The sequence below is a fragment of the Larus michahellis genome, chromosome 2 (genome assembly GCF_964199755.1).
Source record: "Larus michahellis chromosome 2, bLarMic1.1, whole genome shotgun sequence".
In the NCBI taxonomy this organism is placed as follows: domain Eukaryota; kingdom Metazoa; phylum Chordata; class Aves; order Charadriiformes; family Laridae; genus Larus; species Larus michahellis.
In genome coordinates this window covers 94,497,802-94,525,759 of record NC_133897.1, presented here as the reverse complement: position 1 = coordinate 94,525,759, position 27,958 = coordinate 94,497,802, and the positions used below count along the sequence as shown (strand labels likewise).

Genomic DNA, 27,958 nt, shown 5'->3' with positions numbered 1-27,958 from the left:
ATTAGGTGCTAGAGTGCTCAGTGTACTGCCGTATGATGCCAGATCATGAGGCTGGGGACTTCTTACACAATTGGCATGAGGCAGTATTTTGATAAGGTCAAAGAGTAGCTATACAAATAGATAGATTATTCATAGATAGACCCATTAAAAATGGAGACTGTATCTATTTTTTCTGTATTTCATATCAAATTAATGTAGCAGTCACTTATTTGGGATGTACTAGGCTGTAAATACTGGATAGTAATTATGAAAATTTCCATTAGGCTTTTAGTATCCATCTGGTTTTAGAGCTTTTATTCCAGTCATTCTGTCTGAAATTTTATTTAGAAGCTTATTTACTTAATTTATGCATTTCTGCAGATGTTGAGAGTTTATGGATAAGATGGGATCTTTTTCCTTTCCTTTTTCTTTGCTCATATAGACATATAAAAGTAATTTATTTTGCCACACTGACATAAACACTACCTTACTCTTTGGTCAGAGAATTGCCTACTGATCTCCTAGGATGGTAATACAGTTCACCTTTGCTTTACATTTTTTGTAGGCAGATATTGAAAATCAAGCTTGTCCAATAAGATAGACAAGGAATGCACTTTAGTTCCTTTGTCAAAGGAGTGCGCTCTAGTTCCTTTGTCTGAGCAGTAGCTGTGCAAAGTATTTCCAAGATGATGCACCGGAGACTGCAGTGCTATCTGAAGTGGAGACAATTATATAAAATAACTGTATCTGTATTAAGTCTCTTTCTACTGTGTGAAGCAGTAGAGAAGAAATAGAGAAAATATTACTGAATACTATTGCTGAATGCTACCAATGCCACACTTTGGATTTTCATAAAGAAATTCAGAGAAAAAAGGTGGAGGTAGAGTTGTTGTTTGGAAAGTATGAGGGAAATCAAGAAAACTATAAGCCTCCTAATGTGGCTTATGTACTTGAAAAATTACTAGAAATATAATAGGGAATTAAATTAGTTGGCATCTCTATGAAGATACTTAATAGGGTAAATATAGCTTTAGTAAAACAAAAACCCTGCCATACAACTCAGAGTGGCTCTTGACGCGTTCAGCAAACAGGTGGATATGTGTGATCCGGTTGATACAGTCTGTCTAGGTTTCCACAAAGCTTCGACTGAGGTCCCTCACCAGGGATTTCTTAAGGAAATCAAGTCTCCATTCCATAAGGAGGAAGGTCATCTTACTTTTAAATAACTGACAGTAAAGAAAAGAGGAATCGCGGGTTAAGAGTAAATGATCCGCTCGTATAATGGTGGAATGTTGCAACATCTTTGGAGTATTTGAGGGTCCATGTTCATCATGTTAAAAAGTGACCTGGGAAAAAAACAGTAAAGTGACAAAGTTTGTTGCTGGTATTTGAGTTATCCTAGTAAGGACAAAGGCTGAGCATGAAGAACAGCTGTTGAAAGACCTTATGAGATTGAGTGGTGGCAGCACTTGCAGGTGAAAGCAAGTAAAATTCTGTGTAGGTAGGTGTGAAGTGATATATGTGAGAAAAGACCACTCTTAATTTTCCTTAATACTTTGTAAAATACTGGTCTCTCAGCTAGCAGTAACCAGTTAGGAAATTCTTTGGATCATAAGACATACTTCTTTGTAAAAAGTCAGCTCAAAGCTCAACAGCAATCAAAAATGCAAATCAGATGCAGAGTGATTTAGGAGAGGAAGAGAGGGTAAAGAGAGAACTTTATAACACTACTGTATTGTGAGCTGTATTATGCCATCCTAAATCCTACGGTAGTGCTCCCCTTGTTTCAGAAGGGTATTACAGAATGGGAGAAGACTCATGGAAGGGCATCAGGGGTGATCAAAAGTGTGGAGCCGCTTAATTACAGGGACAGCTGTACAGCTTAAGTAAACCATGATTCTTCATCCTGAAAAAGTGGCATGAAGACTATGGATAGGGATTTGGCTATTCAACCAGCCATGACAAGAGCTTTGAAGCCAGTAGGAAACAGGAAAACCACACAAATCCAAAGAGTGTAGTTCTTCATGCAAGCAGATCTGTGGAACTCCTTTGCAAGGGTTGGCGTGGGTGCTAAAACTTTACATGGGTTCAAGAACAAATGCTGCAAGAATGACAAATCTGTTGTGAATTTTTAAATATAAATCACACCAGGAAGTCCCTGACAGGAGGATGGCTGGTGGCTGCAAAAATATTAGGGAGAAGGTGGTATTGAATATACCTTCCATTCTGCTCTCCTCTAGGTGCTTGCCACAGAAGCCTGAGCAGAACCCTTGATCTAACCCAGTATAGCTATTTTTGGAGAATACTGAAGAGATCCGTACCTAAATATTTGTCTCATATGATCTGATACCAATTCAGGAAAGTCACTGGCAGCATTCTCAGTGACTTCGCTAGGTCTTCTTATCACTGGTAATTTGATAACCAGGCAACATGTCTCTCGTTATAAACAGAAACAGCTGTCTTTGATTGCTATTCCCAATCATCACTCTCTTTGTTTTGTGCTCATAAGTGTAAAACTTGCAGAATGAGGCCATAAGTTTTGCCAGTAAATCATATGAGCAATAAGAATTTTCCAGCATAAACCCTAAAACAACTTGCCTGGTATACGTGTTACAACTTAGTACTGTAACTGCAGTATCAAAGAGCCCTGCAGGACTCTGAGGGTCGTACTCGCAGCCCCCCCTGGGCTGCATCTCAAAATACCGAGATGCAGGTATGTAGCTCAAATTACAGATAGCTGGGAGCTGTATGGGTGATGTCCAGTGCACTCCGCTGGACATGTGCCTTTCACTGACAAAATAAAAAGCAGCATGAAAGACTTGATCCTGTTCCATTTGAAATCAGTATCAGATCCGGGTCCCTGCCAAATATTCTCTAGATTGCAAGTCCTCTGAGGAAGGAACTGTTGGGACACTTCTGTCTTGTGCAGTGATGGGGCTATTGTTTTGCTTAGCAAATTACGATTTCTACCTTTCAGGAGATAGCGAGTCAAATTGATCTCTTATGGCATGCTGCTTTCCTGGATCTATCCAGTTTTGCCCAAAGGATCAGGCAATATTTCTTCAAAAAGAGTGTATGAAGGTGGAGCTTTTCTTAGTGACTTTCAGTTAATTGCCTTGTTTTGAAAAAGCCATGTACAAACTGTTGCCCTTCACAGACATGAAATTCTGTGATGACATACATTAAGTTTTACAGAAACAATGGTCTTCGTAACCGGTCATAAACCTGTAAAGTTTTATCTATTTAATATTTGCACTGGAGCTGAGCTGGAGCTAGTGCTGTCCTATTGCAGAGTCCATTATCAAGATGTATCGGAACCAATTAGTAGAAACAAGAACGAGTAGTAAAAGAGGTCTGTGGTCCTTAAAGTGCCCTACACTGCAGCAGATGACTAAGAAATTAGAACACAGAACAATTAATTTCCAATTTGAAGGCGATTCGTTCATTTTTCCCTAAAGAGCTTTAAACATGGCATTCAGCTAGCTGAATGAGAAGTATCCAGACATGTTCTTTTCATGTCTGACAAAACAATGCTCAGATGGCAAACATGAAACCAGCCGATAGCACATCAGATAATGTTTGCTATGCAGTCTGGATGCTTAATTTAGCTAGACAAGTACACTCTAGTTTGGAGAAATGATGCAGGCCCAAATTAAAAGAAAAGAGAGAAAAGAGCAATGATGGCTGAAGGCTTATCTTGCTGTCATGTAAAGCATCACATTTAGGAAGGCTCAAAAAAAGCTGCTAGTGAAAGGGGGTAGTAATTTGTACCTCTTTTTGTGAGAAAAACAGCTCTAAAAATTAATTCTGGTATATAATGAAACACATTAATTCTTTTAAAATAGTTATCAAAGGCTACAGCTAGATGATACATGCACTGTAGTTGCTACTTTCTCAGTATCTTCAAAGAGTTATCAGTTAAGGGTAAGTTACATTTTAATATTATATTACATCTAAAGAAATTCCATAGTTTCAGTCCAAACTGCCACCCATCCTTTTTAGAGCTCCTAATGCTCGACTTTGTGTTGCTGCACATTTATTTACTAGCAGCATGTGTCCTTTTTTAAAAACAAAATTTCAGAAAGCATTTTAATAACTGTAGGCAACTAACTTATTTTCCAGGAGTTTTTTTTTACCCCCCCCTTTTTTTTAAAATTTGTAATTAAAGTACTTATTTTTGTACTCTTTTGTCCCACAATTTTAAATAGAGTAAGGTGTCACAGTGTGATGCATTATTTAAAGGGAATCCTAGCTTTCTCAGTCATGAAGTGATTAAGTGCAGTTGATTATATTTTTTTCTGAAGTTTGGCCAGTATGAATGAGGATGTTAGTGTAGAATTTCAGTGGAGGTTTTGATGTTAGCCAGAAGGTGCAGCCTCTCAGAAGTGCAAGGGGATGTAAGACTGCCTTTACACTGGCCCTTTGAGAATCTGTCTTTTCTCAGATAAAATTCACAGTCAATTAATAGGTTTTGCACCAGAGGAACTTGAAATTTTAAAGTCTACTTTTAAATTATGTCTTTTTTCTGAAAGGAGAATATTGCTGCTTTAGCTTGGGGAAGAAAACTGCTGCTGCATAAAAGGATTCCACTGTGTGGCTTTTATTGCATTTTTAGAAATAGGATTTTTTTGCAACTTTGTCCAGGAAACATAGGTCTTATCACTCTGAGAGCAAATAGTTTCTGCACAATATGCTGTTAATTTCAGAGAGTTAGAAGAGGCTTAGCTAATGGTTCTGTTTTACCTCAAACCAGGACACAGAGTCAGTTCAGTAGTGATTTAAATTGCTTGCCTGCTTTAACTGGACCATGTGAAGTGCTGAGTGTTTCACACTTTGACTTGGTTAGGCTATTACTGTAGAGGGATGGGAGAATGTCATCTACAAAATTTTGTAAGATTCCTTCGTGGTCTGTTTTCCTGTTGCGCTCTGCAAACTAGTCCAGTCTTGCCCTCTAACCTGTGTAGATACAATCTCTGAATTGACATCAGAGTGACCTGGTGATCCTTAATATGTTACAAGAACCCAAGCAAGGTGAGCTTGCAGTGTCTTTATTTTCACTATTTAACATATATCACATAATAATCATGCAAGAATACAAGATTTCTTTGACAGGAGAGCTACTGATTTAAGACAGAATTTAATAAAATAGATCCTTTTTTTTTTTTTTCCCCAAGAAAATATACATCTTGAGAACTGAGTCCTTGAATTACGTGCAAAAAAAATTCTTGGAATAGTCTTTTCGCCAACATCAATAGCATTCTTGATCTTTTGCAATAATCCAGTTGCTTCTGGCTGTGAGTTCATGGATCATCTGCCAACTGTTTCTGAACAGACTATACTACCTGCCTTGGGAATAATACCACAACTTACCATCTGGTGAGATCATGATAGTGTCACTTGACCTCCACATGTGGTCTCTGTCAAGCACTTCATTGAAAACTGGCAAGACATCAGGGCCCGAACATACTGTTCTGTGCAGCCCTGAATTTTGGCAGGGTTGCAACATTTAGCAAGTAAACTTCATCTGGCTTGCAAGTCACAGACAAATAGGACAGGCTGATGTCATCGTAAGCTTTAGCTCTCATTAAAGAGAAAGTATGTGTCAAGTAATTATTAGGCTCTGTTGGGCAAGGTACTTAGGGGAAGTTAATAGACAAAGAACATTTTAAGCAGCATGGCTTCTGAAGAACTGGCCTTCAGTAAGCAATGGAAAATGACCCTGATGCTGTGCTTAATTTAGAAATTGGGTTTGTGTCGCTTTTCAGATTTTTCTTGTAACTCCACCTTTCTTAGATCCCAAATTAAAAATGTAAAAATTTGTATAACAGAAAAGTTAACTAAGTAAATACATGCTGTGTAAATCAGGTTTAATTTAATGGCTTAATGGCGTTGCATTCTGGTCATTGTTTAGCCAAATAAGAAAGCAAGAAAATGCATCACGAGTAAGTACAATCTAGTACAAACTGTTCTCTGCAAATTAAAGCTATGTTTCGTTTGAGTTAATTCATAGTCATATCTCAAAAGTAATAGAAGTGGGGAGGGAGGAATGCAAATGCAGTTCCTTTGACTGCATACCGCTTCAGTTTTTCACCTCTTTAAAGGACGGGTGGTGCAGGTCATCCGGAGAAATGGGCACATCATTTTGATTGCAGTGTGCTCACCTTAATCATAGCTCAGCAGACAACCCCTGAGTCCTGCTTAACTCTATATTGATGGCACTTCCAGGCATGGATAGCAAGTGAAGTGCCATGGTGGATTTCTCTAACAAATCTTCACAGCAGAGTCTATTTGTAATTTTGCATGATAAAAATCTTGTGGGGAGTAGCTTGATGTAGAGCCATGTTACTCTACAGTACCTAGTAACACATCTTATTGACACTGTGGTCCTACTTTGCTATTCTCCCCCTCTTCTTGGTTTCTGAAGGTTGTGGAAGTAGGGGCTTCTGGCTGCCCTTCATGAGTGCTCGAAGGAACTAGACTGAGTGGAAATTTGCAGGGGGCAGTGGGAAGGGATGGCACGAAATTATCTCTTGACTTATTGCCTAAACCAGGTTTCCCAGGCATTCTGTGTGCCTGCGGATGGAGAGGGCTGATATATGGAGGGTGAACACTGGAAATAAGTCACGTATGTTTTTCTCTAAATTGAGAAGACTTCTGAGGTGATTGCTGAGGACTTAGCACTAGGCAGTAGAAATTGAACTCGGCTAACTCTGCGGAAGAAAATTGTATGTGTTAAGCTCAAGGGAGGTACGTCACTTAATGGTAATAGAATGTGTGTGGTTCTCCTTGTTCCTGGTCAAATGTTTGTGATTGCCTTCCACTTTCTAGCCCTAACAGATTTTAGGCTATAGCCCATCCTTTTGGCAGAAAATTTGACAAAGATGCAAAATAAGTTTTGCAGATCTTCAGTTGGCTCATAACATCTGTCAGATTTTTAAGGACAGATAAGCAGACCAACCAATCAGCCAGCCTGTACTTGTGGATGTGAGACTGAGGCAGAAATATGATGTATAAAACCCTTGTGCCAGTGCCTTTCCCAAAGGCAACGACTCAAGGAGATGACATTGATCATGTCAAATTCATTGACAAAGTTGTCAGAAGAAATACTGAGCTGCAGTCCTGCTATGTATTTTAAACTCTTACTTATGTTTATTTGTTCTATTAATTGTATTTGCTCTAACTAAAAAGATAAGCACAAATATGAAATGAAGATTTGGAGGTGGTTTTTGCCTTTGTGTTTAACTTCTCTAGAGGAGAAATGAATCTTAGTAGCAAATAAGTTTGTGGTGGTTTTAAAATGTGATTTTTAAGTGTTTGAGGTTTTTTTGTTGTTTTTTTTTTTCCTCTCTAAATGAAGACATAAGTGAGGAGGATTACATTGTATTCGGAGAAACAGAGGAAGTTCAAGTCTCTGCCAAAGCAAACATCCGCAGACTTGTGTAGTCTACATGTTTCAATGCATGTGAAAATATTTGGTGGTGTAGAGTGACTTCCTTGAGTGGAAATAATATTGCAGCTAGTAATGAGATTTTGCAAAAGAAGGAAATCACAGCTATCTTAGTAATTTAACATCTCAAATTTGTTTATGGATAGTTTCCTGTCTGACACATTTAACCGAACAAGTTGAAGTGTTTAAAGAAGATTAGAATGACATTAATTTTTAACTGCCCTTGACCATGACATTTCACAAAGGGTGTGTTCAATAAAAACAGATGGAAAAATGAGCTTGCCCCTTCACCTTGTAGTGCCTTTCTTGTGTCAACTGATTTAGCTTTCTGTCGCCAGTGAGATGAACATTCAAGGACATCCTTGGCTTTCGTCGTCTTCATTTTATGAATAAAATAGCACAAGAGCGTAGCAATTTCTGTAGAATCCAGTAATGCTAAGCTTTTTGTCTTTTATAAAGACAGAGATGTTTTTTCAGTCACAGCTTCATTTTTGGTAATGGATACTAAGTTTCATTACAAAACCCTGTTTAATACCAGAATTAAATAATGGAAAAAAAATTAATTTGAAATTAAGCAGCATAAAAGTAGGCAAAACAATACAATATTTTGTGGCTTCGGATTAAAATATCAATGGTAAGGGTATTTTCAGAAGAGCAATGCAGTACTCTATTTATGAGCCAGACTTCCCACTTAACACAGCGCCTGAACACTCCCATCAGCAAAGCAGCTCCAAAGCTGAGGCGGTGACTATGGCTGGGGTGCAACCATCACCTGGGCCAAGCACAGTAGAAGAAGGCATGGTGCAGAGCTTCAAAGTAGGAGGAAACACCCTGATACAGAGCAGCATTGTGTCACGCCACAAATGTGGTTGTCCTGCTTGAAGAGTTAGGTGGTGTTACATCGTGGACTTGAACTCATGTTGGCAGTAGCTTGAGGATTTCCCATCTAGGCTCTCACATGTTCCATGTGAGAGTGGCATGTCCAGAGTAAGATGAGATAGCGGGTCTGGTTGGTCCAAATGTCAGTCTTGCTGTCACAGCATGCATTTCCTAACTTCGTATGGCTTGCTTAAAAATCTCCCTTTAAGTTTATTATCACTCATTTTATTGTAAGCTTTTTGAGACCCAACACTGAAAAATCAAGATGTACAGAACTAAAATGACCAATCCAGAGAAACTGTGTAACTAAAGTATAGTTATTCCTATGCGTTTTATCAAAATCACAAGTTTTTCAAATTATACCCTCTTTAAAACTGTTTCCACGTGCCAAATTTTTTAGTGTCTCTGTGTTTGTTGTATTTACAATATGTTGTTGCATTGCATGGGATCCTAGTAAGCATTTTAAATAACCCACACAAATGCATTCTGCAACATAAGGACATATTTTTTGGGAAACATCAGACTGCAGTCTTTGAATGCCGTTTGCAATGTACTTGTGGATTAAATGTTCAGTTTTTAATCAAATGAAATGGGGTACTACCCAATAAGGAAACAACATAGAGAAGCTCAGTGCTGAATAGACGATTTAATACAATGGAACTTAGAGTGGTCAGCCTCCTAAATTGCTCATCCGCCCTGTTTCTTTGAGAGCTCCCTGAATTTTCCTTTGTCAGTGTACGCCAGTGAAAAGCATAATAATGCATGACCTGTCTAGGGAATATTAGACATATGAGTAAATGTTGTTTAAGACATATTAATGTTCAATTGGGACTTCTTGTGGTTTCTAGTGCTAGGCATGTTGAAGCATCTGTTGCCCTGTGAAAATGCAGAATCAGCTGGATAGAATAGCTTTTATATCATCAAGTTTATTGGACAGATTTATGTCTCCGTTCTGCAGCTGAAAGATTTATCTCTCTGATTTTCCTAGACCGGCTCCTCTTGGATCAAAATATTTTCTTCTCAACTGCTTTAAAATATGTACAAAATCATAGCAAAATATTTTTAAAACCTCTCAAACCATAAATCTTACTTATATACCAACTTACCACTTGTCTTTCACACAATGCTGTAGAAGCACCAGTGCAGTGATGGTTATATCAAGAGTTTAAAACTGGTTAATAAAACATGTGTCTCTTCTTTTTACTTCTAGAGCTTCTTGTAAAATGTCCCTTAATTATTTCAAGATTTCTTAAGATTCTTTGTGAAGGGAAGAGGGTTGGGATTGGTCCCACACATAGTTTGGGGTGATACCATTGTTTGTTCAGTTACAAGTTAGCTCTGAATTTTTCTGTGGATCGTATTTAAATAGTCTTGTAATTTGATAGGCATTCTGACCCTACATGATATCATCACCAGCAGGTGTATCAGAATCTGGCTTGCATAAATCAGAGTGTGTGTCTAGTCAGTGTTGGATGATAGAAACCAGTTTGTAGTCAGGGCATGCCAGTGATTGAATCCATGTGTTCTTTTTCCAATCCTTTTTATTTACTTCTAAAAATAATTTCTACAGTCACTTGCTGTTTCCCCAAACAAGACATTTTGTATACAAATTAGACAGAAGTTGCAACTATGCAAGCATTCTATAAAACAATAAAAGATCCTGACGTGTATTGTTGCATAAAAAGGATAAAGAAGCAAGAGTATATGAACTTTCTTCACACAGTTTGTATCATATGCTATACAATTTTTTATTTCTGTATGCTAAACCATCATCCCTTAAAAACAATCTTTATTCCAGACATAATCCTATTCTTGAAAGAATATGCGTATCACCTGTTGCTACGATGTTGGAGCAGGAAGAAAATTGCTTTAAGAAGGATTTTGTTAAATAGCAAACCTGGAAAATTGTTAGATTTTCAAGTTTCCATTTTTCCTTTCTTATGGCAAAATGATAGCAGCGAGAGTAAAAGGAAAAGTCCATTGCTGTAAGACAAATATTTCTTGTAATGTTTATGAAAATATTGGGAAGAGTGGTTTGGATTTTGAAACACAAACCACGCCCTTTATTTTTTAACATCTCAATCACATATTGACTGGATCCACTGAGAGGTTTTCTCTTAAGGCACAGTTAGAACTGTTTAGATCTGTCTATCAGTCATCAGGGCTTTCTGCAGTAGGTGTGGATGCCAGCTGCAACAGAAACCTGCAGTTGTTCAGGGAAAACCTGTTCCAGGTAACTCAGAAGGTGTGTCATGATTTAAGTCCAGCCGGCAGCTAGGACCACACAGCTGCTCATGCACTTCTCCCCCTTCCCCCCTCAAGAAGGTTAGGGAGAAGAGGGAGAAAAGGAGGGGAAAGGAAAGGGGGGGGGGAAAAAAAGATAAACATAAATATATAAAGATAGTTTAATAGAACAATAACAGAAAAAGGGAAAATAACAACAACAATAATAATAATACTGGTAAAAGAATGCACAAGATAAAGTAATACAACACTAGTCACTATCACTACCTGGTGAATTGGTTGCCCAGCCCATCTGGAGCAGTGACCCCTGAGCAGTGATCATGGATTCTTGCCCCCTCCTCCTCAACCTCCCCCTGTTCATATATCAAGCATGACATCTATGGTATGGAATATTCCACCGGCCATTCCATTGTTCTGTCTATGCTCCCTCTCAGTTTCTATGGAAGGCTGAAAAAAGTGCTAGAATAGTACAAACATCACCTAGAAACAACTAAAGCAATATGCATTCTTGACGTTCCTTTCATACCAAATCTGAAACACAGCAACTACTAGAAAGAAAATGAACTTTATCGCAGCTGAAACCAGGGCAAGGTGCTGTTTGCTTTTAGTGTGCAAGTCCAAGAAAGTCTTTCCATGGCAATTTTTAAGTCGTTTTTCCCCTACTTGTGTTCTTAGTTGTGCTTCTGAACTGAGATCACCAAGCTTTTTTCCAAACTCTCAGTCTTGCAAAAAGTACATGTCTCTCATACGTCCACTCTTCTCCCCAGACATCAATCTTGGGAGAAGGAAGAAAATATGGCTCGTTCTTCAGGTCTCTGTGTCCCAACACAGTAGTCCTTGAAGAGTATCAAGGCCCCCCCAGCTATTCAATAAATGGGCAAAATGTGTTGCTTGAAAGGCAGTAGTTCCCAGAAGGCACAAAAGTGGCCTTCAACATCCAGTGTAGAAGTTATATGATACTTTCCCCTCAAGCCCACAAAATTCAGCTGGGCTTCTAGTGTTAGCTTCAGATATTTTTACCTGGTTCTATCACTATTTTGGAACACCTTTGTAGTTGCTAGGTTCTTTACTAGTCAAGATATAACTGCAGTAATTACAACGTTACAGTACTTTGTTATTTAACAAGGATGCAGTATGTGCGCTTTCCAAGGTTGCATTAAGCCCATTCCCTTTTTCTCTACCATCTATGGCAAGAGTTTGTGGGCTGTCCTTAACAGAACAGACTTGGGTATGTGTGGCTCTCCGAGTACGCTATTGTAGAGTCTTTAATCTGACTTTGGAAACAGCAGAGTGCAATGTCCTTCTTGGTCAGAGTAGTGATTCAGGCAACTGAGATGTGTAGTCAGTGTCATCAAGTGGATTGTGAATGTTGGTAGATACTGAAGGGACAGAGGAGCACAAATTAATGATATAGTTTGTCTTACGGAAGGAGGCTCAGTTTCAGGAACTGTAAACCTGCAGTAAATTTAGGCCTAGTTTGGTCTGTGAATAAAAGAAAGGTGGCATTTGCCAGATGACTGAGCAAGTACTTACATAGATAAACACTTCTGTTAGAAAGATTAATAGTGGAGGGTTGATAAATGCAAAACCGGTGTCTGACCTGCAAGTAGAGCACAGGCAAGGCAAAGGAGCAGAACTTACGCTGGAAATTTATCTGAGAACCTCATTGTCTTTGAATGCTTGACGAATTTTTGGTGGTGGTGGCTTTTGTTTCCTTGGGCCTCCATTAGTATTTTTCATGAACTGATATTCGGTGCAACCTAACCCAAAGAAAATACTGGACTCTTATGCATGAGGAAGCTCAAACTAAATTTATCCATCCACTCTTACTGTATCCACAGACCTTTTGGAAGTAAGGTGACTGTCAAATGCTACTTACTGAAAATTTCAAGCATTAGCCTGGTAGGATTCTTTTCCACACAATTTTGATACATAACCTCCCCATGATGTTATTGTTATGCTCTAAATATATTGTAAAGTCTTATGTAAAGCACTCATATCTTAGTAAAGATGTTGAGCTTTCACAGAAGGAAAACACATTCAGCACATTCCTCAGATATTTTGTCTGCAATATTAGAAGTATTTTTTAAACAGCATGTGAGGCATGACATGCACTTAATGGAAAATTGGGGTATGCGTCATATGTGGTCTCATCAATATGGAAACAGAAGTGACACTCTTTGTCAGGCTTAGGTGCTTTTAGCCCACTTTATTCATCTCTAGCTCAGTTGATGGTATTCATTATAGTCAGAGAACACTTGTTATTATCTTTAAAAATTATGTGTTCATTGCGTAACAGAAACTGACCTAATAATTTCTTCTAGTTAAAAATGCTACATAGGTGAAGCACAAGTGATAAGACTAGGAAATATTCTGTTATGTTCAGAGAGGGGCTCCTGTAATGAAGTTTGGATGGGAAATTACTTCAGATAATGTTGTCAAAGCTTGATTTCTTTATAAAAGAAGCAGCTAGCCATAACAAATTATTTTCACTTTCTATTGTTTTGGTATATACAATTGTAAGAAAGAAACAGAATGTTCTTTGTGTTTTTTTTCTATTTATGTTTAGCCTCATAGGTTTACCAAGGTTGGCATTAAAGAACTACTTTTAACAATTTTTATGACCTGTTCTTGAACTAGACGCTTCTTATATACATTGTAGTGTGGCTGGCTTTAAACAAGCTTTTCATCTTCTTTATGGTGTTTGTGAAGTATACTGCACTTAGCTGACAGTATAATAAAAGCATTTTTGTGTGTGTCTTTGACCAAACTTGCATTATTGCAGTTGAGCACGAGCTATTTTCTAGCCTTTTCTGTAGCTGTAGCAGCATGTTCATCCGTACATCTATCTAAGGTTCCTCAGAAGATTCAACTAAATAAGAATGCATAGAGCTGAAAAAGATAAGCTGGCTTCTAACAAGGATCCTTTCTTCTTAGTAAAGCACCAATGTATCTTTGAGGAATTTGACTATACCAGACTAACATCCTTCACTCATCTGATACTTGGGAAAGGGTGATTAGTGATCCCTATTATTTCAAGTGGGAACACACGTTTCCTTGCTTTCTGCCTTGATTCTCAAGATTTCCTAGACTTATCTTTTAAATCATCGGTCCATCCATTTTTTGTCCTCAAGTAAAATGACCTTTCTGCCTGGAGAAACAGGGGTGAATGTGGAAGCTGTAAAATGCCATTAAATAATGGCAGAAGTTGTGGCTTGTGCTTCTTAAGTGTTGGAGAAGTTCAGATGCTGCCTGTCTCCCAGACGGTTCAATTTCTTCATATCTACTGAATTTTTGAGACTTTGTAGTCAGATTAATCAAAGCACCCACTTTGACAATTTTCTCTTTTTTGTAAGGTTGTATCCTGAAGAACCGAGTTTGAAGTAACCAAAATTTCAAATTTGGTAACCAAAATTGAAGTCTGTAAAATCACTACTATTAATGTTCTTGCCCACTTACTGTGGCTAACTTCATCTAGATTGGCTTCACTGGCTTTAGTCATGCATGCACTATATCCAGTGGACATTTAATGTACAAAGCAGAAATAATCCATGGTAGTAGGAAGCAAGAGCAGGACACTTTTCTTTTCCCCCACCCCCATCCTCTCCACCTTAAAGAAACTGTTTGCTATGAAGCTGCAGCTCATCCTGGTTAACGTGCTCTATGTCCAGTGCAGTTACTACCAAGTTTCTCTATATGCAGGATGCAGGTTCACCAAGAAGGGGTGGAGAGTGTCTAATTGTCATGTGGCACGGTGGTTAAAGCATTATCCTGAAAGGTGGGAACTGAATGTTTGTGGTTTATAACATAAGACCCTTCTGAGTGGTTTTAAAAAGGAAGGCTAAGTGAGAGAGGCTCTATTCGTGTCCCACTCTTTGTAAAATTCATCTATTCTCAGAGTTGTCACTCGACATAGCATCTAAATGAGTGCCTGTCCTCTGAACTCTGATAATAGCTTTGAGCAGTGTGAAGCTGCTATTTGTTTAATGAAGTCTCCCACAACAAATGTATTTTAAGGGTTCATTAATCCTCTGGATTAAAGGAAAGATTATTATTGTTGTTTAAGCCTTTGAAATATTAGAAAACCACCAGGCAGTTCTGTATATTAGATATCTTCAGCTCTGGGGAGTATTGTGATGGACAGAGGAGTGAAGAGATGCACGTGAAGACTGAGGAGTGCCAACAGCATGCCATGTGTGGGCAGCTCCCGTTACCCTCTGCCTCAGCTAAGCCTGGTTCTGTCTGGTGTTGTCAGTACCTTTCAAATATAAGAATGCAACGGATTTTCCTTTGTGTTTTTGGTTTCATTATTACTGTTTTTCAGGAAAAGGGAAATAGAGCTAAGTTCTAACAAGCTACAGAAAATATTATGCAACTCAGTGAAACCCAAGTCACTCGCAATAAAATTTTTCATATTTTTAAAAGCAGCGTAAACAGTAATGAAGTCTTGTCTTGCCAACCAGCATGTTGCAACTATTGGAAGCCGAGGTGTTACAGATCTTCAAAAGTATGTCTGTGAAGTCCAGTAGACATAAATACAGTATAGTATGATCTCATATCATCATGCAGGCAAACTTTCAATGCTGATTCTTCTCTCAGAAGTCCTTAAACAAGAATTTGAGAGGAAAATCAAAGAAACGAGAGAAAGTTTATTCCCTACACGTACCAATTGGACTATTTAACCATAATTCAAGGTCTGAAGCAACCAATGGAGAAACAAGATCATGCTATGGCTCAAGCTTAACACCACACGTAGTGTCACACTGTGCATCGCTGAGTGTTGGGCTCTCTAGTTCCCTATTACCAGAAACATCCAATGTCTACCAGACTGGTATTTCTGCTGTGACAGTCATTTGCAGTTCTTGTCCCTTTCCTTCTCTGAGTGCAGTATTACTATAGCCCTTCTGATCTGTCTTTTTAATCTTCTGTTGTCACTATAAATGTTCATTATAAATATACTGTGCTGAGAAATTAGGTCATATGACAATCACTTTTTTCTTGTTACTGACAATTTACAACATTGAGAAAACATATCCTTTACTGTGTCTACTTTTCAACTTTGCTAGATTTCACAAGGATCATCCCTAAATGATTTACAGAAAAAGAAGAGGCGTGCCCCTCTTCCACCAACTGCATCTGCTCCACCCACTCCTGCTGTGCCAAACAGGACAGAAGAGAGGGAAGAGAAGAGGAAGAGCACAATGGGTGAGAGGCGTTCTTTTCTCCTGTGTAATCCCATGCATGTACTTTCAGTGCTCACTGTTTGAAGTTTCCTTAATTCTGTTATCCTGTGAGTTCGGAAATTTTTGTAACTTGGGGGAAAAACGCATTTCTCTGCAGAATGAAAGTCTGGAAATAAGTGTTTGCATATTACCTCTTTTTTTTTTTTTTTAAATGACACCATTCGAAGTACTATAGGGTAGTAAAAGGTAGATAACACTCATCAGATGATTTGAATGTTTGGTATACGCTGAATATCCAAAAGCACTAGCCCTGGGCCTATTCTGCACCTTTAAGGTCATGGTGATTTTGCTACTAAATCGAAATACAGAAATAATAAATGGAAATGCTAGTAAATGGAGATAGGCCAGGCAATACTGAAAGCATCTGAAGCCATGGGGTTCTGCTAGAACTAATGTACAATCAAACTGGTTCAGTATCTCCTCATGTTCCTAAAGCCTGAAGATGTTTTCTTTTCCTAAAGTCCCCCAACAGTTTGACATCAACTGACCGTAGTCAGTGAAGTTTTTCTTTTTAATTTAGTCCTCAGTTTTATTATGAACTAATCTCTGCTGAGTCTTTAGCTAATCAGTAGAAGAAAAGAACTGGTCCTCTCCAAGGAATGCTGTACATAGCTGGACACAACAAAAGAAACTCTAGCCTTCAGGTCTATGTGACACCACATTTAGTCTCATACAGAAAGACTGAAAAACGTTCTCCCAGACCTCTGTCATTGTATGACTGCTAGCTTATTGAGATTGGTGGGAGCTTTGCCGGGGTGAGGACCCCAAGATTATGCTTTTAGCAAACAAAGTCATTTTATGATGGGTAATGATATGAGATAATAACCCCACATATTGGAACTCGTTTTTCAGTACATTAAGAGAATCATTCTTCAAGTGCCATAATGCGCTCAGTGCACTTCAGTTCGTGCCTTTGACCTCATGTTTCATAAAGTGCCTAAGACATACAGATATGACATCCTGTCATACATAATTGCTTACATTACAAATGCCTCACAGTTTAGAAAGAAACCTCTTGGCTTTGTTCCAACATTTATTTTCAGTAAATGCTTCACATTTAATGCCTCAGCGTTTATGTAGCAGCAGGAGTCCATTATCTTGTGACATATTCGACTCCATTGACATGTCTTATTTAAACCCTCTAAGAGGAACGTTTTCGCTGTGCCGTATAACACAGCAGTTTTCAGCAAATTGGCTTACTTTTAACCATTGCAGATGTCACGGTCTGTCGCTCCTCATGCTTTGCCCTACAGCCGGTCACTTATTGATGACATTTGGTGCTTTAACTTTTTCTAAGTGTTCATTTTATTTTGTATCAGTGCTCGGAATGTTACAGACGAAAGAAAGCAGAGCAGAGCCACTTCTAGTCTGTTCAGTACTGTGTACATAAGTGCTTACTGGCCAGACTCTGCTGATGTAGGATTCTTAGTATCGTTTTCTTTAATGGAGCCTTATTAATTTACACCAACAAAGAACTCGTCCCACAGTAGCCCTATCTTCAGTGCTTTTCGTTTTCTGCTACTTTCTTGAATGAATGTGTTCATTAACAAGAAAAAATGTTACAGCAAGGGAAGGTTGGTAAAACAGCCTCTTTTGGGGGCCGTTGCAAGAAAACGATGAGAAAGCACAGATGGCTCTGAAAGCAAGAGAGAAAAGCTGTGAAAAAAGCAAGACTGTAGTGAGGGAAATAATGTGCTGCAAGAAATAGGCAGCCACATGATGGAAAAAGGATTAAAGCTACCTATGTATCTCCCAAGTTAGCCACATGAATCAAAGCAAAAGATCCCATCAAAAATATTCTCAAACTGGTAAATTCACTTCAGTATTCAATACTGAATCACTTATTCAGACACCAAAGAATTGTGCCCAGTTTTCTCATGGCAGTAAGAAAGGGTCTGCACATATGCCAGCATTAAATTGTGTCTGAATGGTTTAATCTTTTTTCCTCCCTCTTGGTGCTACTTCCCTTCTCAGCAGCACCAGAGCATGATCAAAATGGATCAGACGAGAGGTCCATCTCTGCCAGCATCTGTCTTCAGCAGTGACCACAGTAGATGCTTAAGGCAGGGTATGAGAGCAGAATGAGCAGGTAGTCATGGTTCCTCAGTGCACTTTCAGCCTTTAAGGACTTTCCAAATTGCAGTAGCTCTAGGTCTGCACACTGCAAACTGGCAGCAGCTTTTTAACATTGCAGATGGTTAATATAGTGCAAAGTTGCATGTATTTATTTAGTTATTGCACATAGTATTGAAATAAGCCCCCAGCCAAATTTATGAGCGTTTCCTTTGATAGCTTAAAACACTGTTTTGCAAAAAATTACTTAATCATCTGCTTCTTCACGATGTCAAAATAATAAAAAACCTACTCATAAAAAGAAAATACTACTACTTGAAAATACTGACCTGAGGCATCATCCTCTTTCTCTCAGAGAGTCAGGGAAGTAGTCACGTAAAGTATCCTACAGGTCAGCAAATTGAGGCAATTTGGCACTCAAGAAGATAAAAATAAAACATTTTTTGTATTTCCTTGCATAGCTTTTTTCAGTTTTTCGTATTAAACTTTTTTTTTCTCCTTCCTTATGTCTTCCAAAACTGGTGATTTTTAACTGTTAGTTGTGATGCGCATGTATGTGCTGGGCCCAATTCTGGTCCCATTGCTGTTGTTTAAGAGAGATCGAGCTTTACCTTCTCCCTTAATTATTTCAGTATAAATAAGGGCAGAATTAGATCCAGAGTGACTTTGAATGTGGGTATGGGAAGATCAATATGCGTTTAAAAAATAACGATAAACAGAGCAATCGTTATCTTGCAATGAAGTAACTGGTCAATTGATCCCCCTGTAGGTGATGGACGGCAAGTGCCACAAAAGCCTCCTAGAGGCACCACTCGTGGTCCACCCCAGTTAGTGATCCCCCCACCCCCACCTTACCCTCCTCCTGACAGAGACATTGTGGATCCAACAATATATCACAGAGAAGCAGATCTTACAGCACCAACAGAGCTGGTACCTAAACGTATGTTTGAAAATATATATATTTGCATTTCCACTCCTTTGATGGTTACTCTCAGGGGTATCTTTTCCAGACTTTCCTCTCTGCTCTCTAGACATACATGTCTGTTTTTTCCCTTTTTTCCAGCCTGTTATCTTTTAAAATGCCCAATGCAGTGTAACTAATTAATACAAAGTAAACAAAACACTTGCTTGGAGACAGTTTTGTGGATGATACCTGGCCATTGTATGAAGCATTTAAAAACAACCATCAAACCTTGTGACTTTGGGCAGCTGGAAGCAAAAATCTGCTGTCTTGTAGTAATTCTCTATGTTTGTTTTTCTGTACTAACATTTTTTCTGTCTCTCTAGAGACAATTTCCTTTGAGAGTAAATAGGTCTACCAGTCTAATTTGAAAACTACAGGGTGTCTCCCTTAGGAAAATTAAACCATTTATAGAAGCTGTATATTGTTAAAGGCCTTCCTTTCCTAATGGGTACATGTTCCTTGCCATCTCTGGATAGTCCTTTGTGTGCTCTTCCCCTTGAGGCATAACAGTTATCAGACAAAGAAATAGGGTCTTTTCCACATCCTTGTGTATTTTTGAAAAGCATGTTTTCATGCTACTTTTTCATGTTTATCCATTGACTGTCTTTTAAATCTTTGTACACAATCCAAGTCTTTGATCATGTATTATGTTCCCTGTGGGCTTGCCCTGCACACCCATGTAGATCCTGTAAAGGCAGCACAGCTCTGCACTTACGGCATCTCATGGACACACTTCCTTTGAAGGTTAGGAGGGTGTCTCCTAACCATGGGATAGAGAAATATCTCCATTAGCTGCTAATTTGACAAAACATCTTTTTCCAGGACATTTTCTTTACCAAAATTATTCTGCAGGTAGCAGTTACTCTGATACATTAATGTTGGTGTGTTTGCTGTTGGATACCAGCTAAATATAAAGCATTATTTTTCAAATCTGTGCTGAGGAAATGCAGATTGACAAGTTTTATTGATGGGGAAAGAAGGAAATTAAGGAGATCCATACTAACAGAAAACCTGAATCTTACTGAGGATTAACCCTATTTCATTTTTACCAGTGTATGCACAGAAATCATATCATACTTAAAATCTTGGGTTTTTTGCTAGATACCGTCAGTGTGCCTACAATGTTTTCTTTATTAAAAATCCTTTGTGGCATTCTTTGCATTAATATTTCTGCTTCATTTGAGTTTCTACCACTATTATTTTGCAATGCTTTCCTGATCTACCTTGGTGATCAAATACCCTTTAATCAATGCAGCTCTGATTTTATCAGGCTGATCATCTGCTCTTAAACAAACACTATATCCCAGCCAAAAGGATTTGATTAAGCTTGTACATGGAAAATAACATGAGCTTTTATTATCATCAGTTTACTGAGAGCAAAAGAATAGTGTTCAGTGGGTACTTACTTTAGACTTAAAGCATTGGTGTTGGAGAGGAACAAGTTTAGCTTTATAATTATGCGGTGCTCTACCTAGATAAAGATACGTGTATAGATTTACACAAGAGAAATGTGTATGGATGTACCCATGAGAGAAAGCAGCGCGTATGACAGATGCTAATTATATTGCCTAATGGCATTCTGAAAGGTGCTTAGATACTGTAGTGATTGAGTGGTATAAGAACAGAGTTTTGCAATGATGTTTTTTATTGCCTGAGAATGCCTCAAGCAGCGCAAAGAGGGCTTTGGCGGTAGATTCAAAGAAGAACAAAATTTTCAATCTTCCTAACTCTAACCTCAGTAACTATGTTTTCTCACAGAACAAGGTGGGAAGGAGGATAAGCTACTGATGCCAACTATTGATGAAAGGCATATTTGTTCTGAAATCAGCTTGCTCTGATGAGGATTGTGGTCTTCCTTTGCTGAGTGGGTGACTGTCAGCAGCAGTTTGTCTTTCACAAGATAAGATTCCCATTGAGAAATTAAAATTCTGTGATCGTATGGACTTTAAATTCTCGTTCCTTACGATCTGTCTGTGGGGCACTGTGCCTCACCCCTCATTCCTTCCCAGCAAACACACAGTAGTCCCATTGTGCTCTGGGAAACCCATGTTGAGGAATTTTCATTTCATAGAGGATGGTGGTAATCACTCTTCACGGAGTTTTCCAAACTTACGTGGAGTGTAAGTCATTCATGAATAGTGCCTTTAGTAAGATACTTGGGCTTTTCTGACTCTAATGGTAAGAAACGTTTCCACAAACAAGAGTACAGTTGGTCCTCATAGTTTTTGCTCTTTTAATCTTTTTATTCTTATAACATGACCTTTCCTCTTAACTTTTGGTCTGGTAGACCCTTAGCTGCATGTTGTGTACAAGTCTAAAAAGATATATTTATGCAATCCTTTCTCCTTCCTTATCTTACTAATCAGATTGTTCATGGCCTGTGATTCTAAGATTGACTGCGCTTTGGGAATGCAGAAGTGCAGATTGTCACTTCTGTTGCATGGCGTTTGGTTATGTCACATAGCTTATGAAGTTCCCAATAAATGAGTTGATAGTAAGCTCCACTTCCTGAAGTAAGTGCCACTTCAGGTAAAGAACGCACATATTGAAAGATTGCTGCACCTAGACAAGCAACTAAAACATGCTAACTAAACTAAAGCCTCCATGATTAGCCCTTTATTTGACTTGTTATGAACTATCATTAAGAAATGCAGTAAGAAGTCTGAAATTTTGTGTTGTTTGAAAAAGAATAAACAATGCACCTTCTTGTAGAGTGAGATCCTGAGGTTAAATTCTTCACTCTGACACTAGATAAAGTACTAGTGAATTCAGAGTTCACACTGGGTAAGGGCCTGACACCTAATTAATTTTTAAGTTTTGGAAAGTGTTTTGTCTTTAAAGAAGTGAAAAAATGATTTGAACGTGTCTTTTTTTTTTAAACTATAGATCAAAATACTCAATCATCACTCAACCAGAAAGTTTGAAAGGGATGAAGGAGTGCATATAAGCATTCCCAGTTATTTTGATAGATGACACATATACTACTAGTTGATACCAGGTTAATTTTAAGGAATAAGGAGAACAGAAAGGAGCCTTGTACCCATATGTAATTTTTAATGTTTTTCATTATATCATTGATATACTAACAGGTAATACAAGCCATTTGACAAAAGCTGTGACAGTTTCACAAGCAATTTGGTCATATTTCTTCAGTCACCTTAGATATATACCTAGTCCTTCCCAATCATTAGGTATAATCTGTAAGGGTTGGACTTGGTTAACTTGAAGTAAAAATAGGTAGAGAAGTTCACTGAGAGGAAACTACATTTTCTTACATGTGGTTCTGAATTAATTGAGAACTGCAGGCTGCTGAGTAGGGAATTTTGCTGGCCTGTCATAGTGCAGTGCTTCAGAAGGCATCTGTCAGGTGACCCAGCCTTTTCTTTCTTAGAGATGGTCTTTAAAGCAAGAAAACTTGCAAGGGTGACTTAGGAGGCTTACACCACCCTTGCTCCTCTCACTCATCCAGCCTGATCTGAGGCTAAAGAATGAAGTTGAATCTCCGACATCATCTATCTTGTACCTTATGGAGAATTAAAATTCAGGCCAAGTAAAGCAGAATTCATAGACATGCCGCATATCAGGGGGTGTGTTTTCTGTTGGGATTGAGTTAGTTTATACCTGAACCCAGGAAGGCAGTCTCAGAGCATCCGTGGGATTCCGAATTTCAAAACATGTGCCCATGCACCTACACCTCCTTTGTGTGTCTAATTCTTTAACATTACTGAGCATGCTAGCCATTCTGCTGTCTGACCTACACAATATTTATAATTTTATCCTTTTACTCTTTTCCCCCAACAGTTTACTGTTGTGCATCATTCCCTTCATATACCAAGCGCGTCTGACAGACCTTGCCTCTTCTTATGACCTTCATACCTCTGAACCTCCTGTGCCTCTGCTACCCTGATTCTTCTGTTGCCTTCCTTCCTTCCCTGCTGGAAAAGAACCTTTTTTTTCTGACTGAGATTTTGGCTTCCTTTCTTTTCGAACTCGCACATTCTCTTTTAATTACTATTGATTATTTTTGGCTGTGGTTCATACTCATTTGTGAGATGTATGCTCCCGAACTGGATGCTGTGTTCCATAAATCTATATATCAGCCTCAGAAAGATTATCCATACATTTGTCTGTTCCATTTCAAAAGATTCTCTTTATTTTGAGCCATGGTTTAATTTGATTTGGTGTTTCAAAGAGCGTGTTTTTGGAACAAGGTGTCATTACTTTCAATACTGTCTAAAGGTTTAATGAAAACTTCCTAAAAACATTTTCCTTTTTTTTTCTGTTATCCCAGTATAACATTTTACATTCTCGACTATATTCTCTTTTGCCTTCATTGCATGTATTGTGTTCCTCTGGGCATGGCCTAGTCAAGTTGAAGTGCAAGATTCTTTCTGTATCTTGGCTATCAGTCAAGCTGCCAAGAGAAAAAAAAACAGATCTGTTGGATCTATAAGGGGCCTAAAAGGAATACTAAGAGCCAGTACCAAATGCACTGATTCATAGGCTTTACTTCTGCTTTCATCCTGATCCTTATTATGAGTAATTTTATCTTGATGCTGGAGAAAACCTATGGAAATCAAGGTGTGTGTTCTATTTCTGTAACAAAAGATACAAACACTGTTTGCTCAAGAGAAATCTTGCTTTGCAAGTCTCCTTTTTACAGTTGTACTTGAAATAGTCAGTGAGTTATAATTAAAATATCAGCTATAGGATTATACTTACCAAAAACTTCTTTGCGCTGAAGAAAGTTCTTCGTGTGAATGGCCCATAAGGCATGTATTTTTAATCATTCTGAACTATAAGCATAGGTTTTATGAGCTGCAATGATGCACACACCCAGAACTATTCTGACCTCACATGTACTGTGTTTTAAGACATTTATGTTATTTAAATGAGTGAGTTGCAATACATAACTCTAATTTAAATGATGAAAAATTATTGTTTTACCCTCAAGCAAATAATCATGTTCATCTTGAATCCTTTCCAGGTAGGGAAAATGGAGAATAAGAAAGCAAAGCATTCCTACAGATAACGTGGAACATGACTAAAAAGAGTTTTGACGGTTTTTAATACAAATATGACATGTAGTTAATAAGTTTTAAGTGATGCTTCAGAAAGTATACTTAATACCCTAAGGGTCTTCTAATAAAGTGGAGTAGAATTGAACTCTCTGCGCTGCCAGATACTTTGTAATAGCTTCTTAAGGCAGGACAATGATTTAATTGTAAGTCTTCTCTTAAAAAAAAACACCTAGTAGGTGTTCACAATGTGAAGATTAAGAACCTAATTTACCCATTCTCATTACTCTATTTACATCCTATTTGTACCTCCACGGAGTTACATGCCCCATGGAGTTCAGACTAGTATAAAAATGGAATAATGAAGTAGTGAAACAAAGTCTTTTATATTGAGTACAATGCAGAATTACAGTGTATTGTAAAAGCAGTTCTTTGCATTGACACCAGTTTAGCTTAAAAACTACGGCCACCGTGGCACAAACCACGACAAGGAGGCTCAAGTTTTCAACAAAATTATGTTTTTGGTTAAAATGTTTCCTTGCTTTGAAGGAATGCGGCTATAATGCCTCTCCACCCAGCTAAGTTTGCTGTGGAAAGCTGTCTCTTCAGGTGGTCTGCTCAAACTCTTAAAAGCTCTAGGTGAAAACTCAAAAAGTTCATTACTCATCCTTAATTTACTTTTTTTTTTAATTAAAATGCAAAATTTGCCTCTAAAAATATGTTTGTGGGAATTAATATTTTCTGTGAAATTTCTACATAAAATATATTAATGACTGGTTTAAGCTAGCCAGCTCTGCCTTTCGGAATGTAAAAAAAATGTCTTGCTTATGCTAGCTCATATCCTTTGTTTCTTACGATTTCATAAGTGCCAGGTACATAAACAGTATTATACAGAACTTTAAAAAAGAAGAAAAATTGTTACATCTTTAAAAGAAATCATCTTAATTATAAGAAATTATGCTTATAGTATAACATTAGCATGTTTAAAACCTCCCATTACTATACACAATGTGGGAAAGAACTTTCAGTGACACTCATTAAATCCAAATCTATTCAGTGGAATTGCATAGATACTCTGTTTCACAACTGTTAGTTCATAATAGTGTGATGACGGGAACACGAACTCACTGGAAGTTTGGTTGTGAGCACCAGCTCAGCACCAAGGTACAGACGGGGAATCCCTGCTTGTTCCAGGCTTCAACCCATGATTTCTAACGTCGCCTCAATCGGCTTCTGGAAGAGAATGAGAGGTTTTCTGTCATTTTCAGTGAGAGGAAGAAATGTCAGTGTAGGTCAGTTTGATGGAGTCTTGGGTTAGCAGTGATACGAAAGGACGCTGCTTAGGTTTACTCCTTTTATTTTAACCATGGAGACGTTAGAAATGCAATGAGAATGACATGGAGAAGTTGATAAAAAAACTGATACTATACTACAATTTTTCATAAAAATGCCCTTACCAGAGTTAGTAAGAAACACATTCAATGTATTCAGGATTTATCTGCACTACCAAACAGCATTGCTCAAATACTGTCCTTCATGGTAACGTATCTGAGGTGAAAAACAAAGGAAAAAAAACCCCAAATTGGAAAATATTATTAAGCCCTTTCAGGAGGTCAAGTAAATGCATAGATAGCTTATAAATCAAAACAAATTCCAGTAATATGACTCCAATGTCAGTGACATTCAGTGCTCTTAGGAAAAAAGGAGAGATGTATAATTTATGATTAAGCCCATTGTGATACCTGATGAGTGTGCTCAACCCCTATGAAAACCATTGAATTAGAAACAAGTTCCCTGGTGCATAGATTTCACTGAATGGCCGTATAAAACTTTTTTTATGTTGGCCACCAGGGGGAGCCAACGTTGTCACGTATCTGCACTAGGCAGCGAGTAAGAATAACGCTAAAGGTGAATTTTAAGCTAATAGATACCACACTTATACAAAGATTTTCAGTTCTTTAAGAATGCCATAAAATTGAACTTAGTTTACTGAGTTGTTTTGTTAAGCAACTAAAAAGATAAATAAATATTTTATTCTAGATTTTTTTTTAATCCGTTTCATTGCAAATAGGAAAAGGAAGGTAAAATCATATTTGCAGGTGATGCCACTGTGATGGCATCTTCCAAACGTAAGCTCAAATTTTTACTCTAGGCATTCTAGGCATGTTGGGTTGGCTATTACATTGCGTTAATATTGCCCATACATTTATGGCAGCTGTGTCCAAGGTGTGGAAATTAGTACATATGGCTGGTGTATGTGCTTAAGAACAAGTGCATAGGAGTAGGTTAGGTTTAGTGCCAGTGTAGAAAGACCTGTTCTGCTAGCAAGGTTTATCAGTTTGAGTTTTAGCATTTTAAAACCATGAGCAGATTGTTTTAGTACCCATCCTCTTTCACAGACAAATGACTTCATTACCAGCAATTCAGTCATTTAGAGACTAAAATCTAGGATTCAGAGACTCTCCAAACTTCCTTAAATGTCTTTTCTACACATTTTGCTTTCTTTTTTTTTTCCTTAGGATTGAAATCTTTGAGGATTGAAATGAATGTTGTCTTTCTCACTGAGCAGCTGGATCTTTTTTTTTTTTTTTCCAGTGACAGGGCTGTAGATTACTAAACTTTGAATTCATTCCATTTTTATCTTTAGAAAATGTGCTACTGGTCCAGAACTGAAACTTATTCTGGGCAGGTAAAATACGAAGAGAATATTCTAAATATATGAATGGAAAAAGGAAATATTTCTCTTTTTGTTCATTTTTAACTGGAAGTATTTAAAGCTGTCCATGGCATCTGGAGTGCTCGAATAAGTGCCAAGGAAGAGTGATTGGTAGAGAAATTATCCAGTCCAAATTGTATGATGAATTGCAAAGGCCTATGATGCATTTATATATTAAACATATGGCCATGCAATGTATCATATGCCCATCATCTGTCCCCATATTCTGATTTGTAAAGTAAACTCTGTGGTCATGATTCTCATACACTCATCATTTATGTTTACAGCCACTTTAAGCCCTCTTTATTGTTCCAGCCCACTATAAACTGCCACTTTGTGAGAGTTGGGCCGTGTGTGTGTGTGTGTATAAGACAGTAGTTCTGTCTTCCAAACTTGGCTTCCAGTCACTGCCATGACTCTCAATATATATTTAGTACATGCAGTAGGCACCATTTAACTTTCCATAGTAAAATACATGTTATTTTAGAAGACAGAATGTAACTTATTCCATCCCTCCAAAATTACAGCCATGTTGTTTTCTAATGTCATTGCAGAACTATGAACTCCCCCCTCAAGGACAGTGAGACAAACTGTTTACACACTTCTTATTCAGATATCTCATATATAGTATGCAGATAGGCTTCTGTATAGCACCTGTATGGCTAGAGAAGTCTACTGTTAAAATTCATAAGGAGCTGACAGAACAAAAAGTGACATCATTAATTATTTATTTATCCAGAAGAGCTTACACGTAATAAACTCTGCTGATTCTTGCTGAGGTGGAGAAGGGGAAAGGTGATCTTGTATTTTTCTATGCAAGAATCAGATGCTTTATTCCTTGTTTATTGCATATTCTTCCGTGATGCTCTGTTTTCAAGTGGTAAATGACTGTTGAAAGGATCAAGCCCAGTAGCAAGAATGAACTACTTCAGAAGCTGGTAACATACTGAATAGGTATCAACTACTGAGTCCTTTATATCCCTTGAATATTTCTTCAACATGAAAGATTATTTTTTTTCCTGTTCAGTTCTAATAAGAAGATTGTAAATTTGGGTCACCAGATCTGCTTGATTTTTTCATGCCTTGAGAAAGTTCTGAAGAAGGAGATACAGTCCTGAGTAAAGGTAACACCATTTGGAAAGGGTGTATTTTGTATTCCCTTCCATGTTCACTCTGCTGCCTGCCACGGTATTGGAAATAATACCTATGATTTTGCAGACTTTGAGCCAGAAGTCAGTCCTACTGTTGGTATTTGAAAGAGCATTGAAGTTTGTAGTGCAAGATTCTACTGATTCAAATGCAGGCAATGCACAGAGAGCTACAGAAAGCAACCTGTTGAAAATCTTTGTATTCTTTGTTCCAGGTAGGCGATAATACCCATACCAAAGTGCTTGT

General features: G+C 37.9%; 1 protein-coding gene across 11 annotated transcripts in view; it reads left to right on the top strand.

The window, feature by feature from the left end:
* COBL (cordon-bleu WH2 repeat protein) overlaps positions 1-27,958 on the top strand; it is a 161,425-nt gene that overhangs the window by 94,143 nt on the left and 39,324 nt on the right. For 6 of the 11 annotated variants that reach the window (XM_074576301.1, XM_074576300.1, XM_074576298.1 and 3 more), the window contains 2 exons: positions 15,616-15,754; positions 18,635-18,805. In XM_074576301.1, coding sequence (XP_074432402.1) covers positions 15,616-15,754; positions 18,635-18,805 — 310 coding nt within the window. The remainder of the gene's footprint in view (positions 1-15,615; positions 15,755-18,634; positions 18,806-27,958) is intronic. The other 5 variants (XM_074576305.1, XM_074576304.1, XM_074576303.1 and 2 more) reach the window with 1 other exon arrangement.